The 25,508-nt window shown below is 40.9% G+C and overlaps 1 protein-coding gene across 1 annotated transcript in view; it reads right to left on the bottom strand.

The window, feature by feature from the left end:
• dock1 (dedicator of cytokinesis 1) overlaps positions 1 to 25,508 on the bottom strand; it is a 175,801-nt gene that overhangs the window by 44,175 nt on the left and 106,118 nt on the right. The window contains exons 28-29 of the mRNA XM_080466196.1: positions 16,632 to 16,733; positions 14,385 to 14,479 (exon numbers count right to left, since the gene is read on the bottom strand). Coding sequence (XP_080322322.1) covers positions 14,385 to 14,479; positions 16,632 to 16,733 — 197 coding nt within the window. The remainder of the gene's footprint in view (positions 1 to 14,384; positions 14,480 to 16,631; positions 16,734 to 25,508) is intronic.

The following is a 25,508-nucleotide window of genomic DNA, read 5'->3' as shown; positions in this document are numbered from 1 at the left end:
GCGGGTCCACCGAGGTAAAACAAACAGCTTTCTGCACTGCTGTGAATGTCAGAGCCCCTTTTAAACGTCGGAATCACCCAATACGAACCCGGTAATTAAAAGACAGGAAACACTGGAAGTTTGCACTTCAACAGTGTGAATGTTTGCCACTGTTAACAAATACACACTTCTGACGAGAGCTACAGAGCTTTGCCTTCGGTACAGGGAGTAAGAGAAGGCCAGAGACACCCCGAAAAAAGATTCAAGGGGGAGATCTTAATGAGAACACCGTCTGATGGGTTAATCCACTCTGATGCTGCAGAATTAAATGTTAATAACTTAAGTGGCATGGAGCTTTTAGAGGGGAATTATGATTGCTACTCGCAGAGTCAGAGGCACACTCGCTATTTAACTTCATTTCCTGGATGAATTTGCCATTTGCTATACAACAATCTCCGAGAATTATCCATTGAGGAGGAAAAAAAAAAAAAAAGAGGAAGAAGCTCTTATCATGCATGGAGGAGGAAAAAATGTCGAGCACAGCATATTAGACAGCCTGGTTGACTTTATTTAGGGAAAAATCACCCAAGGCTCAGAGCTCCTGCTTTAGTTTATGAGGGTGTTATTCCTTACAACTGCTAATCAATGAGCAAACTGCACCATCTGACTGCCCCAAGAAGCACATAAAGATACGCCAGAATGTGATAAGAAAAAAAAAAAAAAACACGGAAGGCAAGGTGAAACAAGGACGATTGTTATGCCACTTTAGTGGATTTCATCAGGGTTTCGTGAACAGGCAATGAAGCAGCATTAAGATGTAATGCTTATGTAACCGACACTGGCAGGTAAGCAGACATCTGCTGCACGGGAGCCTCCCCCCTCTTTAGCACGAGCTAAATCCTCACTGGAGCCGGGCCTCAATGTCAAAATCAACAATTCCACCCACAATCCCATTGGCGTTTCTCACTCTGCGCTTCAGCCGCGTGGCAATAAGGTTCTCCGGGGTTACGAGAAGGTTTGACACGGTAGAGAGGAGGACGGGTGACCTTGAATTTCACCTGGCAAAGTGATGGAACCACAGGGTATTTTTTTTTAGCCTATGCAATATTCATGTCCAACATCTATCTCTATTGCTGACTAAATCAATGTGAGGCGCGTGTGTGTGATATACGTTAGGAGCGACCTTAATCATTATCTGAAAAGGTTAACTGTCATTGAACACCTTTGGACACGCCATTAGAAGTCCATTTCTCAGGCTCGCCGGCCTCCGAGAACTCCTCCGCCACCTCTGAAGCGCTCCAACAGCCTATTACCGCCACCCTGTCTGCACAAGCACGGGGAACCCCTGTGCACACCTCACTCAATTTTCTGCCGCTGTGAACATGCCAGTATGGCTGACAGGCTTAACAGCAGCTCTAATACCGGAGTGTGTTTCCTTCCACGGCACCCTGTGCGCCAGCAAAGAATTAGTTAACACTTTAAGTGTGGAGGAGATAATTAGGGTCTAGGTTTGTGTGCTAAAGTTGAAATGAAGCTGAATTAAGGTGATTAATCTAATATCACTTACATTTGAACTATTTCATGTTTTTTCCCATTTGAAAAATGTCCATTTTTATTGTCTGTTCTCAATGAATACACAAAACATTATAAATGTTTGTATGATATTATTACTCTCTATATATAATCTAATTCTGGATCACTCTATAAGTTATCATCATTGCAGATATGTAACATCATAATTAAGGGTGTGCACACTTTCTTGTATTGATAATATTAATAAAATCAAGTTCCCAGGTTATTAGTTGGATCTAGCTCACTCTCTGGTCAACGTCTCACCTCTTCTGCTGAATTATCTTCATCACCCGCGGAGATAAATTCATTCCCCATCTCAGAGTGATTGAAGCTACTTCACCGACAGACTCCCATAAGAACCGTGAACTGTTTCTGTATTCAAGGTTTCTGTATTCAAGGTTTCTGTCCAAACTGCAACGTTGGTCCGGCATTAATCAGAGGTTTTTACTCCAGGAGCTGACAGCCCTCAGTGATGCATTCAAGGGCATCACGTAACTCTGACCTTTCTACATGTTAACGAGCTGTGGAGCTCAAACAGCAGCTAAACATGCTAAACATGCTAAACATGATTAAAATATGACTGATATAGTCATTAGTGAGCCGGAACGTGTGCAGCCGTATGAATAGGTCTTAAGTGAGCACTTCTCTGCCGAGATAATCCATCCACCTCACACATAGCATATCAAGATGCTGATTAGACAGCAGGATTATTGCACAGGTGTGTCTTAAGCTGGCCACAATAAAAGGAAGGCCACTCTGAAATGTGCAGTTTTATCACACAGCACAATGCCACAGATGTCACAGGTTTTGAGTGCGATTGGCAGTCTGACTGCAGGAATGTCCACCAGAGCCGATGCCCATGAATGGAATGTTTATTTCTCTACCACACGCCGTCTCTAAAGGCGTTTCAGAGAATTCGTTAGTACATCCAACCGGCCTCACAATCGCAGACCGTGTGAAGCCACGCCAGCTCAGGACCTCCACATCCAAGGTCCTTAACCTCCAAGACGGTCGGAGACCAGCCACCAGGACGGGTTTCGGTTTGCATAGCCAAAGAATTTCTGCACAAATGGTCAGAAATGGTCCCAGGGAAGCTCCTGGTGGAAAATGGTGGTCCCACCAAATACTGACTGGCGTTCTGACCCTTGATACTTCGTGTTGGACTCCAAAGGAATTTAACCTGAGATGACTTTGTTATTGTCAGCTGTTATGATCCATTTCTAATAATTGGAAAGGTGGCATAATACATATGTTTGAGTTAAATACTGAAGCTGCCAGGAGTGTCACATTTATTGTTTTAGCATTTCAATTTATCTAGATTACATTTACCTTTCATTCAGTTTAAGAGAAATGTTGTGTCTTACAAATAAAAAAAACTAAAAAAAACTAGCATTCATTCATGAATTCTTCATAACCCTCATTCGAGTTAAAAACACAAAAAATACAGGCATGACCAGGACAATAATAAACAACAATAATAAACAACTATCATCAATGATTTATATATTGATTGTTACCTATTTCTCTAATCTTTCTTTTGTTGTTGAACTTGTTTGTGAAAAACAACCTCTGATATCCTCATATATATATATATATATATATATATATATATATATGCAAGGCTGTATTGAGTTATTCATAAAGTATTGATCGTCAGAAAGTGACGAACATCTTCTGTTAACTGACTAATTATTATTAACAGTCGGACATGAACATGAGAATGCACTGATCATAAGTGAACGCCACGCTTTGCTTTCAGGTTCAATGCACTTCAGCAGGAGTGCATCACAAGGACAAATTTAGAGTGTGTAAGTGCGCTTGAATTCCCCCCCCCCCCCAATCACCAAAAGCTTCAGAAGAAATTTCGACAGACACTCGTGATGTAGCGCGGAGCTCCAACTGCTGGGTCACGTGATGAGGAAAAGAGTAAGATCAATGCTCCTCGCGGCTTCTGGCCAAATATGACTCAACAGGCAAAGTGAAGCTGTAATCAACTATCTCTTCTTGATCTTCCTTTCTGTAAAAAAATAAAAAAAAGCTGTCCTTCATGTTTCCAGTAGAACTGCATGATAATCTGAAAGTGGTGTTGCACTCCACTGGTGCCAACGCTAACGTGCAATGTTTTATTTTTTCTCTTTCCAAAAACATGGTTTCATAAGTGATTCTCTCTTTAATGTAAACTCCGGCAGCTAAAAGCCTGTTTGAAGACGGCCAGTCTGCCTGAGCGCAGACAGATAATGGTCTTTCGCGAACAGACAGGACAGCTCCTCTGTGAGCACATCCTGCCATTAATTAAAGTGAAAAACTTAATGAGGCAGATGAAAATAGAATACACTCTCCCTCACAGTGGGGCCCTAACTAAGACACTCCAAAAAGGCCATTTCAAACAAGAATATAATAATTTAGGCCTAATTCCTTGACTTTGTCATATATATTCGTATTAAATGTGGGTATAAAAGGCTGCAGTCACTAAGTACATATGATAGAGTGATAAATGGGACAGTTATAAATCGATTAATAGTCAAAATGTGTAATTATAGTGAAACATGCAGAAACGATACATTCCAAAAAAAATTTTCTATACTTTTAATTATATCAAAACTAAAAGTCTTGCAATAAACACAAAGACCGATCGAGTGCTTGCTTTCTGCTACGATAGTCAGCATTTCCATGGACTTCCCCAAAAATAATAATAATAACTTCTAAAAGAAATAAACAAAAAAACATCGGGCACTCCTGCAGCTTACTTTTTTTTTTTTTTAAATGTTAAGTTCAGCAGGGAAATCAGGGGAACTCTAATCATCTCCAGAAAACACAAGACGTCCTCGCTTTCTGCTGAGATCGACAAAAAAAAAGGCACATTTAACTTTTTAATTAGGCAGTCTAGGAGCAACATCGCACCTCCTACTCGTTTCAGTCATTTTGATACAGTAAACAAATGGAATCATTATGATAAACAAGCTCCATCAAGCCGTCAGTGTCAGAGAAATCACCCCCTTAATGCTGATTGATAAGTGCGCCGCGTGTTTTAGCACAGAAAATACTTTTTATACACCTGCTGCTATTTTTCCAGCTTTAAATCAGTTGCAAACTGCAAAGTCCTGCAGCCACGGCACACCGACGGAGGCTGATTTACACTGAAGACACCTCACCTATATGCTAATGACAAGTTATCAGCGGATCACACTTGTTAATTGAGTTCAGGGAGCATCACCGATAACGATCCCTTTGCTATTTGCATACTTTTGCTGAATAGCAGGCATATCAGCCTGCGCTGGGAGATAATGCAAGGTCAAAACTCCTCATCGCTAGAGCAATTAATTAAATTGGATCATCTTTATTTCAGATAACCGATCTAATATGAGATCAATGTATCCGTCAGTTTGGATTTTAACCCAGTTCTCACTGCACTGTGAGCACAACCTTTTCCCAGTGTATCATGCCTTTTAAGATAGATCCTAATCATTTATACAGAGCCGCACACCCAGGGGCCTTGCTCAGGGAAGCTTTAATGAGTCAGAAATATCACTGAGTTGAGTCAAAGCACTGCCATTACCTGCTAGACCTTTTCCATTTACACTGAGGGAAGAACTCCTCACTTCCGCACTCCATTCCAACCCTCAACCCACTTTAAACATCAAAAGTCTCTTCAGCCGGGCTGGGATAATGGTGGCGAAATAAAATCCTGCGTCAAATGCAAAACTGGTTGGTATTTGAAAAACTCAAAATCAGTAAGTCTCCAATAATATTGGCATGCTGAATTGTGAAACGTGTTGAAATACGAAATAAATGCCTGACTATTGACTCATTTCACTGAACACTGTCACAAAATGACAAAAAAACAAGCAAAAAGAAGCTACACAATTAAAACGTCATAAACTTGATCGATCCATGTTTCCTGTAATTTACGCTTTCTGATTGCAAACTTACTGTCAACAATGACAAAGACATTATTTTGTGGTTGTTTTTCAGACATACAATCTTCCCTTAAACTAAGTCAGTATGGCAATAACCAAATAAAAAAAATGCTGTTATGAAAGAAGGCAGAATTCCTACAAACTCCTCTTCATCGTCCAGAAAGATGCTGTTACTGTATTTAACTCATGCACACATGGGAAGTTATCAAAACCCAAAATACCAAGAAAAACACAGAGAGCATCAATTTATGTATAAAAAGAAGTTGACGGTGTCAAGAGAACTTTTTAATGTGGACAAAATGTCAAAACTGAGACACCAGAAGAAGTGGAGAAGACGAACTTTTGCGGGATACAGAACTCAAGCAGCACATACAAGCTTCGATCACTCGTGTTTAAGGGCCAATAAAAGCTTGCAAAGCCAAGACAAAGTGCTGCAATGGAACAATGTGGACCGTCATTGTTGTTGAGGATATTCTTCTGACACTTTGTGGTTGCAGCTGACTCGGCACATTTTCAATCCACTGCCGCCACTACTGTTGTGAGTCGTTAAGGGTCTTTTGCGACACGGAGTGTCGGGATGAGGAGGCTTTTCTTGTGGCTGCCAGGCTTTTGACAAAACTTTAACGAATTCGTAACAAACCGACTGAGAGCCATTTCGAAAAAAACATGACAAGTCAAGATGAAGATGATAACTGAGCGGGACGACGCAACAAGACCAACAAAGTCTTCTCATCCACGGCAAAAAGTTTGTCGAGAGGTGAACGGATTCCTAATCAGGCAGACCATTAGATATTAGTAAGCTGGAAAACATCTGAGTATTTGTTAGGCAGTGAATGATATAACGAGACATACTCATAGATTAAAACAAGACTCTTAACAGTCTGACCCTTTAACATAATTCCTCCTGGATTCAAATGAGAAAATATCAAAATTATCAGACAACGCTGCTATGAAGACATCAATATGTTACACAGAGTTAAAAGAGACGATACAATAAGGGTATTTGAGATGAATACAAAGGGCATTGGCCTATTAGTGGCTCGATATTTATGCTATTGGCCGCCCTTTTAATCAGTGTTGATTGCAGCGTCATCGATGCCTGTTTGAATGCCACGTTAGATACACATCATTTATGCACTCGGCGTGCTGTTGATCTAAAGACGGAAGTAATTGCGCGAAAGGAGCGTTCGCCAGATGTACTGCAAACACGTCAGTGGTGTTCAAAGAGGAAAGACACAAATGAGCAGCAAGGAAGTCGTTGGATCTCCAGTGAAGCATCTGCCTCGGTGTACTAAATCATACTTCAGACCGAGGAGGGGGGAAAGACAAACATTTTACGAGGGAGAAAATAACACGTCAGGGTGCTTTATGAAACAGCAACGAGAACATTTAAATTGCTTTAACGGATTTGAGGTGCTAAATTTCTAATTTTTTAATTTTTTAATTAAATGAACAAATAATATTCCTATAAAAATTATAATCAAATTTAATTTAATTAAAATAAAATTGTAGGATTGCAAAAACAGACCATAGCAGTGTACCATTATAGGGCAGGAATTTTTTTTTTTAATTGAATCATGCAAAAACTGTGGATTTCCAAGAAAACCATATATGGACCCCATACATAGGCAAATATCTTGTCCTTCTTTTTAACTATGCTAAATGTCCATTTTAACCTTTTCTATAAATTTCAAGGATGGGCAATGATCACACTTCTGAATAGGAATACTTCCAGGTAGAGTTCAACTATGAAAGATAGAGATTTCCAACACGGTACAGAATCCCACCGGCTCTCGATAATGACGGATTATATCAGATAAAGAGAGCCGAGAGCCACATTGGTTGTTGTCGTCCTTCAGGGAACCGTCTCACTCTATTACACTATTGGCACTACACACTACTAACGAAGGCTTAAGCGTGGACTTCAGGTGGTGTAATGTGGATGGTTTGTGATAGTGGCGTGCCTAATAAAGTATATGAGATTTGCCTAAATCTGTCAAAACTGCATGGAGCTGTGCAGCTGGTGCCAAGGTCGTTGACATTTTGCTGAAATTACCCGCTTAAGGCTCATCGGAATTCAGTGCAACCCTCGACTGAACTGGACTTAAGCACAATGAATCAGGAGGTTTTCAAGTAACTTTCTTCCTCAAGACATTTTAAACCGAACAGCCATTAGATCACAGCGCTGTCATTTTATCTCGGCGGGTCGCGGGTCGTGGGCACTGCTCAACGGATCACTACACTTATGGCAGTCTTATCACCCAGTGTGAGTCCTCCCGTCTTTCTTTCCTTCCAGACTTGCCTTGCCCTCCAGGTCCCGGATGAGTCGTTATTCATTGCCAAACGGCGGCCATGTAGCTTCAGGAAAACCCTTTAATAATGAGGGACGGGCTACCGAGTTAAAGAGCTGCTTCGTTAAGCTGTCACAGCTTTCATCGGCTGTGCAGTGGTCAAACAACTCAACTACTGTTCTCACATTTAACAAGACGCAGTGAGATTTATTTGGCAAATAGCCAACAGGGAATGTCAAACAACATATTAACACGAAACTAATGTCTTTAAATTATCTGATGTTTTATTGTCCAGGTGATTAAATTCTTTTTATTTCAGTATGTTTTGTAACTTTTGGAAAAATGCATGTAAATCTGTTTTATTACAATTGTTTTTGATAGCACTTAAAATCTAAACTACTCAAATTTTATATGTTTTATATATTTATTTGCACCCCCGGCTAGCTCAGTTGGTAGAGCATGAGACTCACAATCTCAGGGGTAGTGGGTTCGTGTCCCACGCCGGGTGTCACCTTCCCGTGGGCTCACCACCTGCAGGAAGGTTCTTAATAGGTGCATTGTGATCTGGGTGACGGTGCTCAGACTGTCACCCCCGTGACCCGGAAATGGATAAGCGGAAGAAAATGAATGAATGAATGAATATTTATTTGCTCTTTATAGCTAAAACTCAAATATCCCTTTTCAAACAGCTGTGAATGTGCCCACAGCTTTGAGTCAGTATTTTACTTTATTTACTGTCTTTAGAATGTTGCAGAAATAGAAGCGAGTGATGTGTAATACCACAAAAATGAGACGCAACACTCAAAATATCACTGATTACAGTTGATCATCTCACATGATTTCTACTCAATTTGTTAATTTAGCCTTTTAGCTGCTGCAGTGTTCACAGCTGTTCAAGTGCTTCACTTTACGAATGCAAGCAGGAAAAAAAACAAACTTTTTGGACATTATTTTTAGATGAGCATGCTTATTACTATGCCATTATTATGACTTGAAGGCTGAATGGGGCAGGAAACAAAAAGCAAATTCAAGCCAAATGTTCTACTTCAATGTAGATTTGTAACAGGGTCACAAAGGATTTTCACAAAAACAGGTGTTGCACACAAACACATTTATCAATTGCATGTAATCCACTTCAACTTGTAGCATGCGACCCCCCCCCCCCCCGTAATTCCCTGGTGCAGAGTGAGTCCATCTCCATCGCCAGTTCGCTGTCACTATTAAACAATGGCCGGTTGGCACGGCGGAAATGACAGTCGGTGGTTAACCAGCCTGATGCCGCTGTCCCCGGAACAATTAGAGCCTATAAATCAGTTTAGAACTGGGAGGAAGTATGAATTGATGGGTAAGGAAGGAGTAGGAGGTGATGCCCATCTCATTAGCGGCTCCATCACGACGTGTGAACATGAGAGAAGCGTCTGTCGGTGCTGGGGGTGGAAGTCCTTGTGCTGAATGTGGCATGTGTGAATTTCACAGTGACAAATACAGAGCGATGTTGGTTGGGGCTGTTAAAAGCTCTTACACTTATAACCTTAATGGAAATAATGTTCTTAAATATAGTAAACAATTATTCTTCAGGCCAGATACAAGCATGTTACTTAAGAGATATTTGGTTGTTTTCTTATGTTCACTATTTTATCCAACTGTTTTGATATCCTCTCTAATTGTATTCAGTTTCATAAATAATCAGATATGTGCACTCACAAAGGCAGGGTTCTATGTTTTCAAATCTTTTTCCGAATAATGTTTTATCAATCATTTCTGGAAGGCTCATGAGGTGCAATTTATTGTCTGCAATATGAATATGATCGATTGATTGAGTGATTCAGAAAACTAAAATGCCGGATCAAAATACTCTGTGTTAAAGCTTCAAACAAATAATCTGCCACTCATCACGAGCCGGCAAAACTCAAACATGTTTTGGCGAAATGTTCTAAAATTATGACACATTTAGTACATGCCTCCGCCTCATTATTGCTCCCATAAATCCCTTCTCTATAACCAGTGGGAGGATTTTTCTTTTATTATAGGAGAAACGTTGCAATACACCCACTTGTCCCTGCGACTGGCTGGTGAATAACACGGGCAAAGATTAAAATATATTCAAAAGGGGAGAAAAGATTGGACTTTTATTGACGCTAATGTTGCTCTAAGTCCGATGGGAACGTAAATACTCAATCATTTTGAGTCACATTAACAAAAAACAGATTTATGAAGCGATTATATGACAAGAAACATGGCTTTGTGGGAAACCTTTTGCACGTAAGAGCAGAAATCAACAAATTAAAACACACAAATTATCTTCAGCCCTTTGTGGTGATTCTTGTTAAATGAGCCATTAAGTTGGCAAAGGCTGGTTTCAGCCGGTCCTCAGTGCCTTCATCTTCTAAACTACTTTATATCAGTCAGACTTCCACATTTTGCTTCCCTCATGGTAAAAGGAAGTGTTTAGGATCAACATGCCAACTTCCCCCACATTATGCCTTCCATTTATTAGAATAGGAGGCTTCACTTAATAACACTTTATAAGTATTCAAGTATTGCTGTGATGGTCACAGTAACACACAAACTCTAAGAGTTTTAGGCTGAAAATGCCAGTGATGATCACTTATTGCATTGAAATATGACTTTGACAAATGCGAGCCTCAGGCCTCGTTTAGATAAGAACATTTCCTGTGAAAGTTTTGGAAACGTTTTGAGCTTTCACTTGAAAACCTAAGCCTGAATTGTGTTTGATTAAAAAAAATAATAATTTACAGGACACATATGCACAACTTGTGTACAGACCCGATGAAACGAAGGATACATTCCCTCATTTTCTCTTCCAGCATTAATATCAGACGGCTCAGTCTGCATTCGAGGGGCCACGTGGACATCAAATAAAGATCGGGAGGCGTTTCTTTCCCTCACATTAAATGTGGGCTTGCTGTGTTTTCTCAACAGAACAAAGCACCAAACAGCTCCTGGTGGAAACACAAGTTTTGTGTATATTGGCCACGGATCGCACCGGGTGCAGCAATGTGGCTGTGCCTGATGTGAATCATAAGTTCACTGTGAATTTGCATTGCTCAGCATGAGCTTAGCATCCACTTAGCATTCGTTTCCTTCATAATTGCCGGAGTCGCTGATCTCTCCAGTCATTAATATACGATGGGATCACCAATCGGCACAAGTTTTAGTCAGATTTACTTTTGTCACTGTTTAACGTTTAAGATTTCCACACAGCTGACGTTGATAATCCTTCGCTGGTTAACGTCTCTCCTGAAAATGTGGTTGTAGTTGATCTTTCCTCAGGATTCACTGTTGAACAATTGCACTAATAATTTGAATATTTTCTGTTTATTGGACCAAACTTTGCATTCATTACAAATGCATACACAGTGTCATGTGTGTCTCCATTACACCAGCAGCCAGTGTTTGCTTCAGAGGTGTGAAATGCACAATGGATATGGAGTGTATAAGTGTTATTACTGTAAATACAACATTTTCACAGCTGTGTGAGACTTTTAGATCCTTGATGCAGGAATTATATGGAACGAACAATATGTGACTTGGGCTTGTCATTGTTAGAAGCAGACCTGCCCAAATCAAATATATTCGGTCGGAAAGCAACAAAGGTGTTCTCTTAATTTGTTGTGACAAAAAACACCTGGAGAATTCCAGCGGGCTTCGTTCTAAAGACTGCCAGATTAGCTGGACAGGCTTCTGTTTCATTCGCTCCTGCGACACTCCAACTGAAGCAAGCGGCTGAACCTACCGACTAAAATAGTCCGATTAATCTTTTGGCGGCCACAAACCAACGCAAATAGACTCAAAAATGTATCCATGGGAGATTACACATTTGGCCTCCCATCTGCGAGTCGAAAAATAAAGCGTTTCGAATAACGCAAAGCACAGGGTGCGAAAGAACGGCTGGCAGCTGTGCAATGATTATCACGTCCATAAATATGCTCAAGAAAGTACGGGCATCATAACGGGGCGTGAAGAGTTTGAATGAGCTTGTTCGTCCAGTGACTGCACACTAGGGGAGTGCGCATTGTTTGTGTGTTTCATGTGTGGCTCAGATGGGTCAGTTTATAGCTGAACAGATGTGATTTACACATCTGCAAGGGTGGTGGCGGTATTGGGGTATTGGGGGGTGGGGGGGTGGTTAATCCTCACGAAGCTCCGCTGATGTCTCCTGCATTGTGACCCAGGTGTCTGACTGTGTTTTTCAGAGGGGTGTTTTTGAATTTCAATGGGAATCTGCCTCGCAGCAATCAAACAGACTAATGAAAGCAATAGTACCTCCATTGAGCAGCGGCGCAATCTCTTGTCAAATGTCCTTGCTGGCAATGATGTTTGAATGGCTTTGGAAAAGGTGGGCAGCTGCAGAAAACCGCTCAGTCGACTGGCTGCTGCTGCTCGACGCCGCACACCTGTTGTAAACCGTCGCTTTCAAATCGACAGTCTCTTTATTTGAGTATCTTGTTTTTAATGTTTAGTTTTTGTCTGATTGGTGCATGTTCTCCTACAAGGAACAACCCTTTTTTTTTTTTTTTTAAACAACGGACAAACGTTTGACACTGGTTTTTTGACTTTATGTCCAAAGGATTTGACAAGACGTCTGCATTGCACTGCTTATTTTTGAGTTTTCAGTCGGCTGTTCATGCCGGCCTGAGTTTCAGTCTGGGCCGCATGGTGGCACAGTGGTTAGCGCTCTCGCCTCACAGCAAGGAGGTCCTGTTCTTTCTGTGTGGAGTGTGCATGTTCTACCCGTGTGTGTGGGGTTTCTCCTGGTACTCCCGCTTCTTCCAGCAGTCCATAAACATGCCAAATTGCCCCAAGATGTGAGTGCGAGTGTGTGTGGTTGTTGGATTGGCTCCAGCGCCCCGCAAACCTGAACAGGATAAGCGGGATAAAAGAGGGCTGGATTGATGAAGTTTCCGTCTTTCCGACATTCCAAAGAGGGTTCTCTGAGGTTTGCATCACAGCGGCCTGGGCGGAGGATACCGGCCTCGCCTCAGTCTGGGGACAGACTGAAGTGATAACTACGTGTCGGGCCATCGACCTTTCAGCAGAAGTGACATAGAGGTAGTAACACGATCTGAACTCAAGTGGTCAGCCTGAGAAGCACGATAGAGACAAGTCTGAAGAGTTTGCATCCCATAATGCATTGCATTGTGATATTGGCCATTTGTGACAATCCAAGCTTTGTTCTTTTTGTGTTTCTTGAAACTGCAATACTAAAGAATAATCGTTCTTGTCAAAGCTTCAGATTTGTCGAGTCTGTCTACTATTCAGTATTTTAATATGTTCAAGAGCAGCGTCTTTGTCGGCATTAAGCAGTTGTGCTTTGCAAAACATCTGTACAAGGCGCTGACATTTAGAAGTGATCCGATGTGCCAATATAATCAGTCCAATGTAAATAGAATTTCAATAGCATAATCAGATAGAAGTGTTTCCATAATGCAAAGTGGATTACTTATGGCACATGCAACAGAAGTCAATGTTTCACATCGTGAAGGTATTAGAAACTACAGGGATTCTGAATTATCTGCAGCAGAGAGTTCTTTCCCTTTTAATAACAAAAAAAAAAAAGACATTATCGTTAATTGATGTACTGTCACATTTTGTTTTAGATCTAATATAAATGCTTATGTAAGCATTATGAATGTACATTTCATATTACCTACCATTAACTATTAACTAATTCAAAAAAAATTATGCAAATCTAGATTAAAATTTGAGCAAAAAGACATTTGAACTCTAGATGAGTTTGATTGTACCCACACAGGCATTTCTAACATAGAATCAAATTACATACATACAATGTGTGGTAGACAGCTGTTTTATTTTGTGACGTTACTGTCATGTTGTCGTCAACAGTGGCGCGTGGTTGGCTCAATGCATGTGGAGAAATTGAAACTGGTAATAGTATTACCATGAGATAAGAAGTTACCAACTACCTGAACAAGTATAAATGACACCAAACAACAACAAAAATGAATCTATTCTGAAAAATAATAAACATGTCATTTATAAATCCCTTCGGTTCTTTTCTTGTTCTTTATCAGCTGTATGATGCAAACTTTGATGCAACACAACAACTAAATTCTGGTATGTCTCATCTGAAAAGGTACAAATTAAAGGCTGTATAGATTAATAAATAAATAAAAACTCACAGAGGCCCTTTAAATCCCATTCAGCTCTAACTTCCTCTGACAAGTCAACAAAAACAAAGCTCAAGATTAAACTCCGAAAGTGCAACGCACAATTTATCTCTTTTAATATTTTCCAAAAATGAAAGAAAGCGGAATCGGGCAAGGTTCGCATTAATAAAACAGAAAGCCACAGCAGCACAAGCAGGAAAGTACAAAGATGCTGAGACTAAGTTTGGGGATTAGCAGGCAGCGTACACCAGTGCATCTATAATTCATGCGATTGTTTGCGGCTGCACTGACTGCTCATCTGATTGCTACACTGCTGAGGCCTTGTGCCGATATTTGCATGGCGAGAAAAACACTGGAAAATATTCCTACCTACTTCCGACTGCTGTTCCTTAGCAACAACAGCGTGGGGAGTTTTAACGCTGCGTGTGCGTTTATGTGTACGGGGTGTGTGTGTTCGGCGGCGTCGCACTTACTTATTCTGCATCATGTTCATTATGATCCAGTCTGAGGGGTAGACATTTTTTCCAATGAGATCTTTAAACATGATAAATGTTTCCATCAGGAAATCCTGCAACATAGAGAGAGAGAGAGAGTTTTCAAAATAAACAGTTATTATTTGCACCTCCCAAGATAAGAGCAATCTGAAATGGACTGTTAGGAGTTTGTGGCTTTCAGGCAGTTGAGCTTTTAGATTAGTTTTTAAGGTCAAGGTGACTCGTGTATTTTCTTCCCTTGGCGGCACTCGGAGCCAATTGAGCATCTTCACAATGGTCAAATTGTGCTACAGTGGAGTTACAGCTGTTTTGAAACGGTGTCAGGCGGCCTTTTGAGTAACAATAACAGGAAAGATTAATATAGCTATCAAATCATAATGTGGGTCAAGTGGTGATATTATTTCTCCTTAATTATACTTTTTCATAGAAAAAGGACGCATTCAATGATTTAATGGGGTTATATAGTTTTCTCCATCATAATGTACATATTTACACTGATCACTTCTTCGAGAAAATTATGTGGACAAGCAACAAATTGGGATATAAAAGATGCTTTGACAGGGGTAATAATGTTCAGTTTTGCAATGCTGGGTTGTACTCTTGCCTAACAACATTGGATTCTGGGTTTGGGGCTCTTCTATCAGGAGTTTGCACGTTCTCTCTTAGCAGGCACGGGATTTTCATGCGTTAAATTGATCGTAGCCATGAATATGAGTGTGTGTGAGACGGTCTGTCTCTGTGTTTTCCTGTTTATGGGACTGTGGTGGGGGTTTCTTTCTGGGGATTGCTTTTTATCGTTCAGTGTGAAGCACTTTGTGTTGCAACCTTGTGAGAAAAGCACTATACAAATCAAGTTTGATTGATTATTTTGAGGTTGTGACCCTGAACTACATTATATTATATAAACATATCTAAGCGGGTAAAAGACTGGAACCAGGTTGGCCGCCGAGGACAACAATACTGCAAACTCCAACCTTCAAAGAAAATTAACATATAGTCAAATTAGGGCTGCAATATGGTGTGGTGGCTTCCAGTCTAAAAAAACATGGTTTTGAGGCGGATTGGTGACTTCAAAGTATGTGAGTGTATTATGTGTGATTGTTCCTCTTGACAAAGATTATGGCCATGCAGTTTTGTTATTGTAGCTCTGAAGTATATTTTCCTTTAATAATTTTGTGCGTCAAATAATGCAAAACAATTGTTCAGTCTACTGGCTACGACCATGACAGCTTCCATTTTAAATCAGTGCCAGATAAATACCTACAACATTAATATGCATGTAAATCTATTTCTGGCCATGGATGTACACCCCTGGATGGATGAATCCCTGTGCTTTGGCCTGGTATGCTTAGAGGAAACCTGCAAAACAACAAAGTCATTTGGGCTCCAGCCAGCTCTGAAATGTGTACAGGCCCACAGCAGCTTCAGGGACAATAAATCTGCTGGAAGATCCAAGTTCATCACAGAGATAGCTTATCCTGCTATTGGACCAAGACAAATATGCCCTGTGTACAATTATGAAGGTCAGACAGGTCTATTCTCTTGATTTCTTGTGACGCCCACGTATAAATATTAACGTTTTTCAGACTGGGCAGGGTGTCAACATAAGCCCCCTCACTTGTAATAAATATAAAGAAGCAGCAATCTAACAAAGTAACGCTTAATCATCTGTCACATTAGTTTTTTTTTCTAATGTTTTATCTGAACTCTTCATCAAATGTTCTTATGAAACTGAAATGTGTGTTCGCAGGAGAAAAGCGAACAGCCAGGTTTTTTTTTTTTGTCTTGTTAAAGGAGAGTAACCGAATGCTGATCCGGCATCAGACACTCGAGGAATACCGCTTTGAGGGCAGAATTATTCAAAGCGGAAACCCACAAACCCGGAGACTTATCCCTCCTCCACAGCTTCTTGGCTGCAACAAGTGATCTGTTTCCCTCGGGAGCTCCAGTCACAGAAAGCATGCTGTAGATGGAGCCGCCCCAGAGCAAGGATTTACAGAAATTCAATTTCATACTTTATTGTGGAGGGGGAAAAAAAAAGAAATAAAAATAATATATATATATATATATATACTTGTACCAGATGTTATCTAACTTTTGATTTCTAGAAAAGACACAGCAAAATGATCCTGAGCTATGGGGGTAAGCATTTAAAGCTATTACATGACAACGTAGCCTGTAGAGTCTCATCCGGCACACACGAACACACTGATAAGGTGCACTCACCACCACATCACTTCTTATCTTGCCAAAGGTGCTGATCAGATGAGCGTAATGATAGTCGTCCATCTGCCTCAGCGTAGCAGTCATGCTGGCCACAAAGCTCCCCTGGAGAAAAGAAAGAGGTACATTCAATACACAATCAAGTTCAAATTGAAGACTGAGGATGGAGCAGCGGAGTCGGTGATTCTGACTTGCCGCTGACTTGCTGAGCTGATTGGATATGAGTGGCGAAATTAGAATTCATCTTTCGAGTTTGAAAAGGTAGGGACTCTGACTCCACGCATGATCTCATTAACCTGATGCCCTTTATTCCACCGCTCTTTTTTTGTCTCCGCTGATTACAACGTCTGTGAGGTCCCCCAAAGCTTCGCTTCCCGGCACACTGCCCACACCCGTGTGCATGTGCAGCTTCGGGGCGACAAGAGAGAGCCAGTGTGGGGCAGACCGGACGAGAAGACGTTGCTGCTGTCAATCAGGTGTCAGTCCTTTCTAAGTACCAACAAAGCCTGATACATTACGGAGAAAATAACTGGATTACCCATGTTTTTTATGTGTTTGTTTGCCCGGCTCTTTTTGTGTGGTCTGTGGATGAAGCTGAACTCAACTGAAGATGGATGGAGTGCAAAATAAATTCACATTAAAGAGATTTATTCAGCCGCTCATGATAATCAGCCACCGAGAACAAAAGGAAAGCAGATGGACACAGATGTTTCCTATTAAGCAACAAGGGACGCAGGACTAATTAAAAGTCAGAGAAGTTACACGATTTACATAAATACTTTTAAAGAGTAAGCGCACACTCGACCAATTTACCGTTTTACTTTCATTATACTTTTATTGCAGCTTTACCTCAACTACTATATCTAATCAAAGATGCATTTTAGATAATGGAAAGTAATTAAAGCTGTTTTGATGGGAATGCATTAAAGCACATCCAGACTAACAAGTCTGAGCCTGATAAGCGCTAAGAAGTGCAGGATTTACAGGTGACAGTCTGTTCCCCGACGCATCAAAACCTACAAAGCAGACATGTTTTATATTGGTGGCGTGGCACTGATTGTTTGCACAACTATCATAAACACTTGAATAGGACCCCTGTTTGGACAGGGACCAAGCTAATATAGGAAGAAGTACAGCACCAGCGCTCAACAAGTAATCCTCATGAAGCATTCTGGTAGCCGGAAAACCTCACGACGAGATGAGATATAAGGATAAATGCTAGTTTTCATATCAATTTTACCAAGAAGCTCCACTAAAATGGGGAAACTTTTAAGAAAAGCAACAAGCGCCCTCCTTCAGCACATTCCATCCATCCACCTATCCATCTTCTTTACCGTTTTATCCACTTAGTGGTCCTGGAGAAGTTCCCCGCTGACCACAGGGAAAGGCAGAGTGCATCATGGACAAGTCGCCACTCACACATCACAGGGCAAACACACAGAGACAGGCAACCCCACACACTCACAACCACACCTACAGGCAGTTTAGAGTCACCAACCAACCTCAAAGACCCTTTTGAACCGAGGAGGAAAAAGCCCAAGATGAACATGCAAACTCGACACAGAATGTGACATCATTCCTGTATTTTCTTGTCTTTTCTTATCTTTTTTAAAAAGCCTTTTTAAAGTTCAGGGCAACACTCTTTCTTATGCGAGGCCATGCAAGCCTTGGTCAGTTTAACATCATCAGCACTGCACAATGAGACAAATTTAGAGTCTATTCAGAAAGCACCAGATAGACACATGTGTGTATAAACTCGGTATAAATGAGAAAAGCACTTGTAGAAGTGTAGAAGATTTGCATTTGGCTCACCGCACGTGCCGAGATACAGGCAGTTTGGTCTTTGTGAGAGGAGCAGTGGTGCAACTGGAGCATTGTTCAAAGACCCTGCAGTCACTTTATTAGTATAAGGAGCGAACGCTTTAAAGCAGGCAGCGGTCTTCAGAAGTCACTGGCGCCTGCTGCTGCTGCAACTCCCGTCACCACGCTGACGAGAGAGGCGAGATCCGCTGGAGGGTATCCCACATTTGTTCATTCCTTCCATCTCTTCAGCGGGGAACGAATCCCCAAGATAAAGAGCCTTGAGCAAACTTTACATGCTGCAAGCCCCAGTGTGGGACCAGCCATACGGCTGCAAGGCAGCGTGCAGCAGCGTAAGCCCCTTAAGCTTCCACCCAACATTCAATCAAGACTGCCAGCAGCGCAGCTATACATCAGCCAACGTTACTATTGATTTTATCCTGTAATATGGCGCTCATGAATGAATCTTAAGCTTCTAAGCAAATGCAATAACAGCTCGGGGCGTTGAGATCAGCTGGCTGATGACAAACGAAATACAGGCGAAGAATCTTGCAACCATATTTACAGCTTGCCATGTTTTGTGTACTACATGTAAAATATAAATCGTCTTGTGGTGGAGCAATTCAATTTTAATTGCGTCAAAACACACGCCACACGCAGTTGCTTCAGGAATATTGGAGGAATAGAGATGTGGGGGAACACGGGACGTAAAAAGTTCGGGTATACAGTTCAGGTGGCTGCTGGTGGCAAAGCAGTGCAGAGTGATGTCTTTTTCCATCTGAACTGCTCGATTATATTGAGGAGCGGTGCTTGGAGTGAACTTTAAGAACTCATAACGGCAGCAAGTCTGCTCACTCTCTACAATTCCACCGATACGACTGGAATAAATCCAATACTGTTACACTGACGGGGCTTTTATTTCATAGAGGAAGAAAAAGAGGGATGGAGGGAAGTCAAATAAAACAATCTGTACAATAAGAAAGGTTGAGTGTTTAAAAAAAAAAAGAAAAAAGCCTCTTCAGCAACAATTCAGATTTCAATCTGGGTATATCCAAGGAATATGACACATTGAGGTGGTGGCTGTAGAGAAGGAAGAACAATAAAATCCACCTTCAGCTGACAGAAAAACAAAATTAACTAAAAAAACAACAACAAAAAAACACATAGGTTTAAAAATGTTGCCTAGTGCATAACTGTTCAAGAATTATACTTTTTTTTAATCCAACGCTGGATTTATTTGTAGTGAGTCGTAGTTCAAAGGAAGCTCTTTCATCCAACATGGAAATGTTGCCATCAAACTGATAATGTTTCTTTTGTTCAATTCCTTGAACTCGGACATAAATCGGGAAAATGGAAAACGCAGAAAGGCATCAAAGTCTCTGTGAAGCGCTAAAGCTCAGCTATTGTTCCACATGATCGTTCGCACGTCTGTGCAAAGCTGTTGTATGTGCAGCAGTTTTGAAACTACAACAATTATTTATTAATACAGGTGTAGATGAAATTACATAAAAGAAAAGTTTTTTTATTTTTTCCTTTACCTACCACAAATGAACTATAAAATCTAAATGTTATTTTTTCTTCAATATTTCAGTTTAGTTGAAGTAAAAAAACGAACCGAAATTACCATAAATTAACCTCAACGTTTAATCTAATATTAGTATTTAATGTTTTTCAACTCATGACTTCAAATAGTAAATTCTAAAGAAAAACAAGCACGATTTTCATTATAATCAATGATATATAATATATAATATAATCAATGAAGTAACTGTAAAAGAAGAGATTGAAAACACGTTGAAGGCGCTTATGGAAACTATTATTACTTGACTACCTATTGCGATCTCATCAAATATTTATATGCAGAAAGCTATTTCCAAAAAGAACACGGACACTTTACGAGTGGTATTCATCACCGGTTCTGGATTTGCAGATTTCCCTACCTTCGTATCCATTTCGGGCAGAAATGAAGGAGTGGTGATTAGAGGGTAGGACCGGATCTATCAGACGGCCGTCTCAAGCCTGCATCCTTCACATCATTCATCTCACTTTAGTGCCTCACAGCAGAGAAGCAGAAATTGATGTTTGCCCCGGCAGTGAAGGGTTGCCCCATTAACAGAGCATTGTTTTAAGTGTTTAATTAAGCCGGTGGGGAAATGGCAGCTCGGCCTATAGAGGGCCATACCCGATTCCTCCATACGTCTCGGCAGGAGAGGAAACTGACACTGGAGCAAAGAGAAAGATGAAGACCAGGGTGTGACGCCCAACAGGGATCAGAACGACTTCCTTCTCCTCTCTATTAGCTCCGAGCCTGATGCAGCACAAATGTGCTGGCTCATTACGAAGAGAATTACACGAGCTCACAGAAACCTCACATGGGCACTCTGCTGTTCAGTCTGGGACGGATGAAGACTAAGTTCTTTTGCTGGCACTGCTAAATCATAAAGGTCATAAAAAGAAAAGAAAAAAAAAGTCTCTTTATACTCCTTCTCATTTGAATAAAACATAACATATTGTTGTTTAATGGATCGAAACCCCTTTAAAAGTAGCAATTTCTTTTCAAACACGAATGGCATTAATGGTCTCTGGCCACATAAAAAATAAAATAAAAGTTTGGTACTTTTATCAAACTGACCCAGCTCTTTCAGTATTGCAGTACAAGTTTGCACCACAAGATGGTGTATTTAGTTACTTAAAGAAACAGCGGGAACAATAATTAACACAAGGGCTACAACATAGGGGTGTAGTCTACACTATAAGCCGCAGTACTGTATAGTTAATACATTTTGTAGTCATATTCATACCCTGTTAACTGTAACAATAGAAATTCCTATAGACACATGTCTCATCCGTTGTATACAGTGTATTTTATGCATTTAATCACAGCTTATGCAATTCAGGTTGGATGCAATCTGCATTCTGTTGCCTGTAACTGTGACATGCATTGACTATAAAGTTTAATTTAACGTCATCCAATAAGCAGGTGTTCTCCATTTACCCACTGGATGCAATCTGCACCTTCAACTTAAAACAGCCCAAACTCTAAAATTCAGACAAATTTCAAACTGACTCAGCACCGTCACCCAATGTCAACACAAGCATGTTTACATTTGACATAGTTCACCTTTAAAATAGCCCAAAAACTTTTTCCGATGTGCAAAAAAATCCAGAATTGAATGCTTGAAAGAGTTCTTTGATATTGATTATTTAACAGTAGTAAATACTTAGTATGTCATCTTGATTTATTCAAGCAACAACGCCAAACAATTGCACACAGGATTGTTTACTGTGATGTAACAGTAAAAATAAAATAAAATGACATTGCTGTTTCACAGAAGCAAGATTGACTTAATAATTTAATTGTTTTGTGCCACAGTATACACATTTAAAAATAAAAAAATCCATCTGTCCACCGCCATCACACGTACACACACACACACACACAAACAGCAACGACAAAGAAAGCAAAAGGTCGACAGGCGGCTGCACTTCTGCACTTTTGAAACTGGACTGGCAAAGGGAGGCTGAGCTGCGATACACAATTCATTTGGCCACCGATACAGAATTCAGCAAGCCCACTTGGCTCCAACATCAGGCCGACGAGGTGGCAGGCAGAAGGGTCAGCCAATGGAAGAGAGTGAGCGAACTGTTAATAGCCCGGCTGAAACCATCCGCACTTCTTTCTTCCAACAGCAGGAAGCATATAATACATGGCTATGTCCACATACACACTTCAGAATACATAAAGATAAATAATAAGCACAGTAACCCTGGGCAGCCAGCCATGAAAGTGACCCGTTGTGCCATTCATTCAGACAGCATCCAAACTTAGACAAGCTTGAGGAAGCACTTTCACACCCTAATACATCAGAGGGCTTTACTTCCTTGAACAGACATCTTAATTTATACGGAAAACCCAGATGAGTGAAGGCCACTTTCTTTCAGGAGAGAACACAGGGTGGCTGATGCCAGGCATACATCAATGAGCGCAAAGGAAATGGATGTTACTGACCATTTCCTGGTCAGTGTGGCAGATTGGATGGATGGATTGGCGCACATGGGGGAATTGTGTAGGTCAATAATGTGTTTTCATGTCTTGAAGCCATAACGTGTTGTCCGGCAGACAGATTTGTTATTAAAGGTCAAAACCGGCTTTAAAAGTTGTGGTTGGGGACAATCTTTTAGTGGCGACTGAGCCCAAGGCAGAGACGCTCAGACAAATTTTTTTTTTTTTGGGGGGGGGGGGGGGGGGGGGGGGGCATTGCTGGAAGCAGGAGAAGAGTTGACAAGACAAAACACGCTCAAACAGCATAACAGGTATCCCAATGCAACGCTTCCATCAACTCCACGCTTGCAGTTTCTGCCAGAATTAGTGTTTTTTTTTTGTAACATGCGTGACAAGAAGCTTCAGTAATTGTGTGCTTTACTTCATTTCAGTGATTTGCTTTAAATGACTTCACACTCGATTCTTTTTTTTTTCAGGGGGGTGGGGGGGGGGGGGGGGTGCAGCTTTGTACACACGTTTGATGAAAAGACCAAAAGACTGCAGCAGATGGGGACACTCTGCCTGATGTATCTGCTAGGAACATGTTATCTATTTATTTATTTTTTTAGCTTTGCTCCTCAGTCTCAGAGACTTGCCGGGGCAGCGCCGTTATTCAGCATCATATCAGCCTGTACAACTGTAATACACACATACGAGTCATCACACATAGACACACACAAAACTTTCTCAATTTGCGTTCCCGGGTGATCTAAGACTCAATAAATTGACGGCTTTTTTCTCCATCTAGTAATTTGGCTTTGTACAGATATGGCACTTAGAACTCTCTCGCACCCCGTGTGGATCAACGCTCTCAGTTCCAGACAATTTAATGGTTAAGAAGTTTAGTGGAGACTTCTTTACTAAAGAGGAACGTATATGTGAAAAGAACAGACCAGTTACTTAAGAATGGTAAAGCTAATTTGTTTGCACAATTGCAAAGCACAAAATCAATTTACAATTGTATTAGACTGCAGAAAAAGAGACCCAGAGAAAACACTGGGTCCACTGTTGACTGTCGTGCCGTTTATATTGTACATGCAAGGGGCAGGGACATCAAATAAGACTCCCCCGGGGGCTCGGCTTCGAGGTAATGAAATCAATAGGAGAGGAGAGTCACTCCAGTGACTTGTCCACTGGCACTGGTTTATCCATCTGAGAAACAGTTTGCTTACACAAGCAAATCACTGAGCTGTTTCCAATAAAAGAAAATGGCAAAGCCAATTTTATCCCAACGTACAGTTGACAGCACCTCCCACAAGAGGTCCGCGTCTTAAAACAAATGCCATTATCGTCCGTTCGGATCTGTAACACCTCTTAAGCGCTGGGATTCTTCCAAGGTCAAATCTTTGCAAACACTATTCAGCGTTCGCCTCCGACAAACCTGCAGATCGTCGCTGCCTGACAGAACAATAACAAGGCCGCCAAGCAGATATGTTTCTGTCATTCCGAAACAACAAGCCGGTCTTATAAAGCTCGTGTTGCGGTTTGAGTGCAACGTTTAGCACCTGGAAGGTGCAGTCAGTCAGGAAACAGGTATTTTATGTCGCGTTGTAGAGAAGTGAGATGAGACGAGGGCTGAAAAAAGGACAGCAATCGCAAAACTTTCTATTGTGTCGCAAGAAAAGGATTTATGTGAGAGAGCTGCGAGGCAACATAACAGCAACATGAAGGGCGGCATGTATGATATAATCCCCGATTTCAATCTCATAAATATGTTTTGGCTCATATTCGCACAGCTGGATCAGATGCCCAGCTGCTGCAGATGAATGCTGCATGTGGCAGGATGGATGGATGGATAGATGGATGAATGATGGAGGGATGGATAGATGGATGGATGGATGGATGGATGGATGGATGGAGAACCTGTCAAAAACAGTTTCTTGTGCTTTTCAACATCAGCATTTCATATTGAATCTTCAGTTATTCACTCATAAAGAAAAGAAAAATGTAAAAAATAAATAAATAAATAAAAGCTGAGATAAGATCTATTTTAATAAAAGTCCTATCAATAGGGGAATACACTTAATTATAAAAGTGCAATAATGAAATGAGGCATAAACAAGGTATGGTGTGAATATTGTTCCCCCAAGACAAAAACGGCCCAGAATAAGAAAGGACGGGTTTTATAAAGATATTTTTTATTTAAACATTGAAATGACATGATTGAAATTATTTGATTTAGGTTTTTATATTAGAACTATAATAAATTTTCACACAAGGTTGGAAGATATTAACCAGAAATTCTCTGTACAGAAACTCAAATTTGATTTAAAGGTTTTCCCTTTTTTATTACACCGCATAGAATTCCACTCAAAGTGAGCTGCATTACTTAAACTCAAGCATTACCATACTTTATTCATGCTTTGTACCGAACCTCAGCCGATACCTCAGAAAAGACATTTTGCCTCATTAGGGCTGGGCTTTGGTTCCCATGAGAACTAATGGTCCTGACAAGGTTGGTATTTATACCAGAAAAAAATCCCAAAGAGGTAAGAAAAACGTGTACACACATACACATCACAGCAGCTGCTGTCTGGAGAGCTGCAGCTCATTACCATGGTACCTGAGGCTTGAAGAGGAACTCAGGTTTTCCCTGTTAAGAGAACAAGGGTGAGCTATGGCTCCGAAAACATCCAACCAGACACAGAAAGCCACACTTTTATATGACCAGGTTTTGCCAAATGTGTTATCTCCCTCCCTCTGTTATTTATTTCATTCAACAGTACGATGGCACACTATGTAAAAGGAGAAAGTGCACATTTCTCAGATGGAGAAACTGGTCTTTTCCTGTACAGACGGCACAAGTCCTGACAGATGGATGAATAGCTGAGGAGAGATCTTGAGAGGAAGGGGGCAAACAGATGGATTTGTCTTCCCACATAAAGAAAAAGGCAGTGACAACTCGCGGAAATTAGGACAACAGAAGGTGAATGGACTGAACGTGAACTGAACTGAAACTCTCAAGGTTGATAATCCATGAGACGCGTCACTCTGTGGAGATGGCATCCACCACAAAAACAAAAACAAAAACAAACAGG

This window comes from Lipophrys pholis (assembly GCF_963383615.2).
Source record: "Lipophrys pholis genome assembly, chromosome: 1".
Lineage (NCBI taxonomy): Eukaryota > Metazoa > Chordata > Actinopteri > Blenniiformes > Blenniidae > Lipophrys > Lipophrys pholis.
The sequence above is the reverse complement of the archived record's forward strand: the minus strand, read 5'-3'. Positions and strand labels throughout refer to the sequence as shown.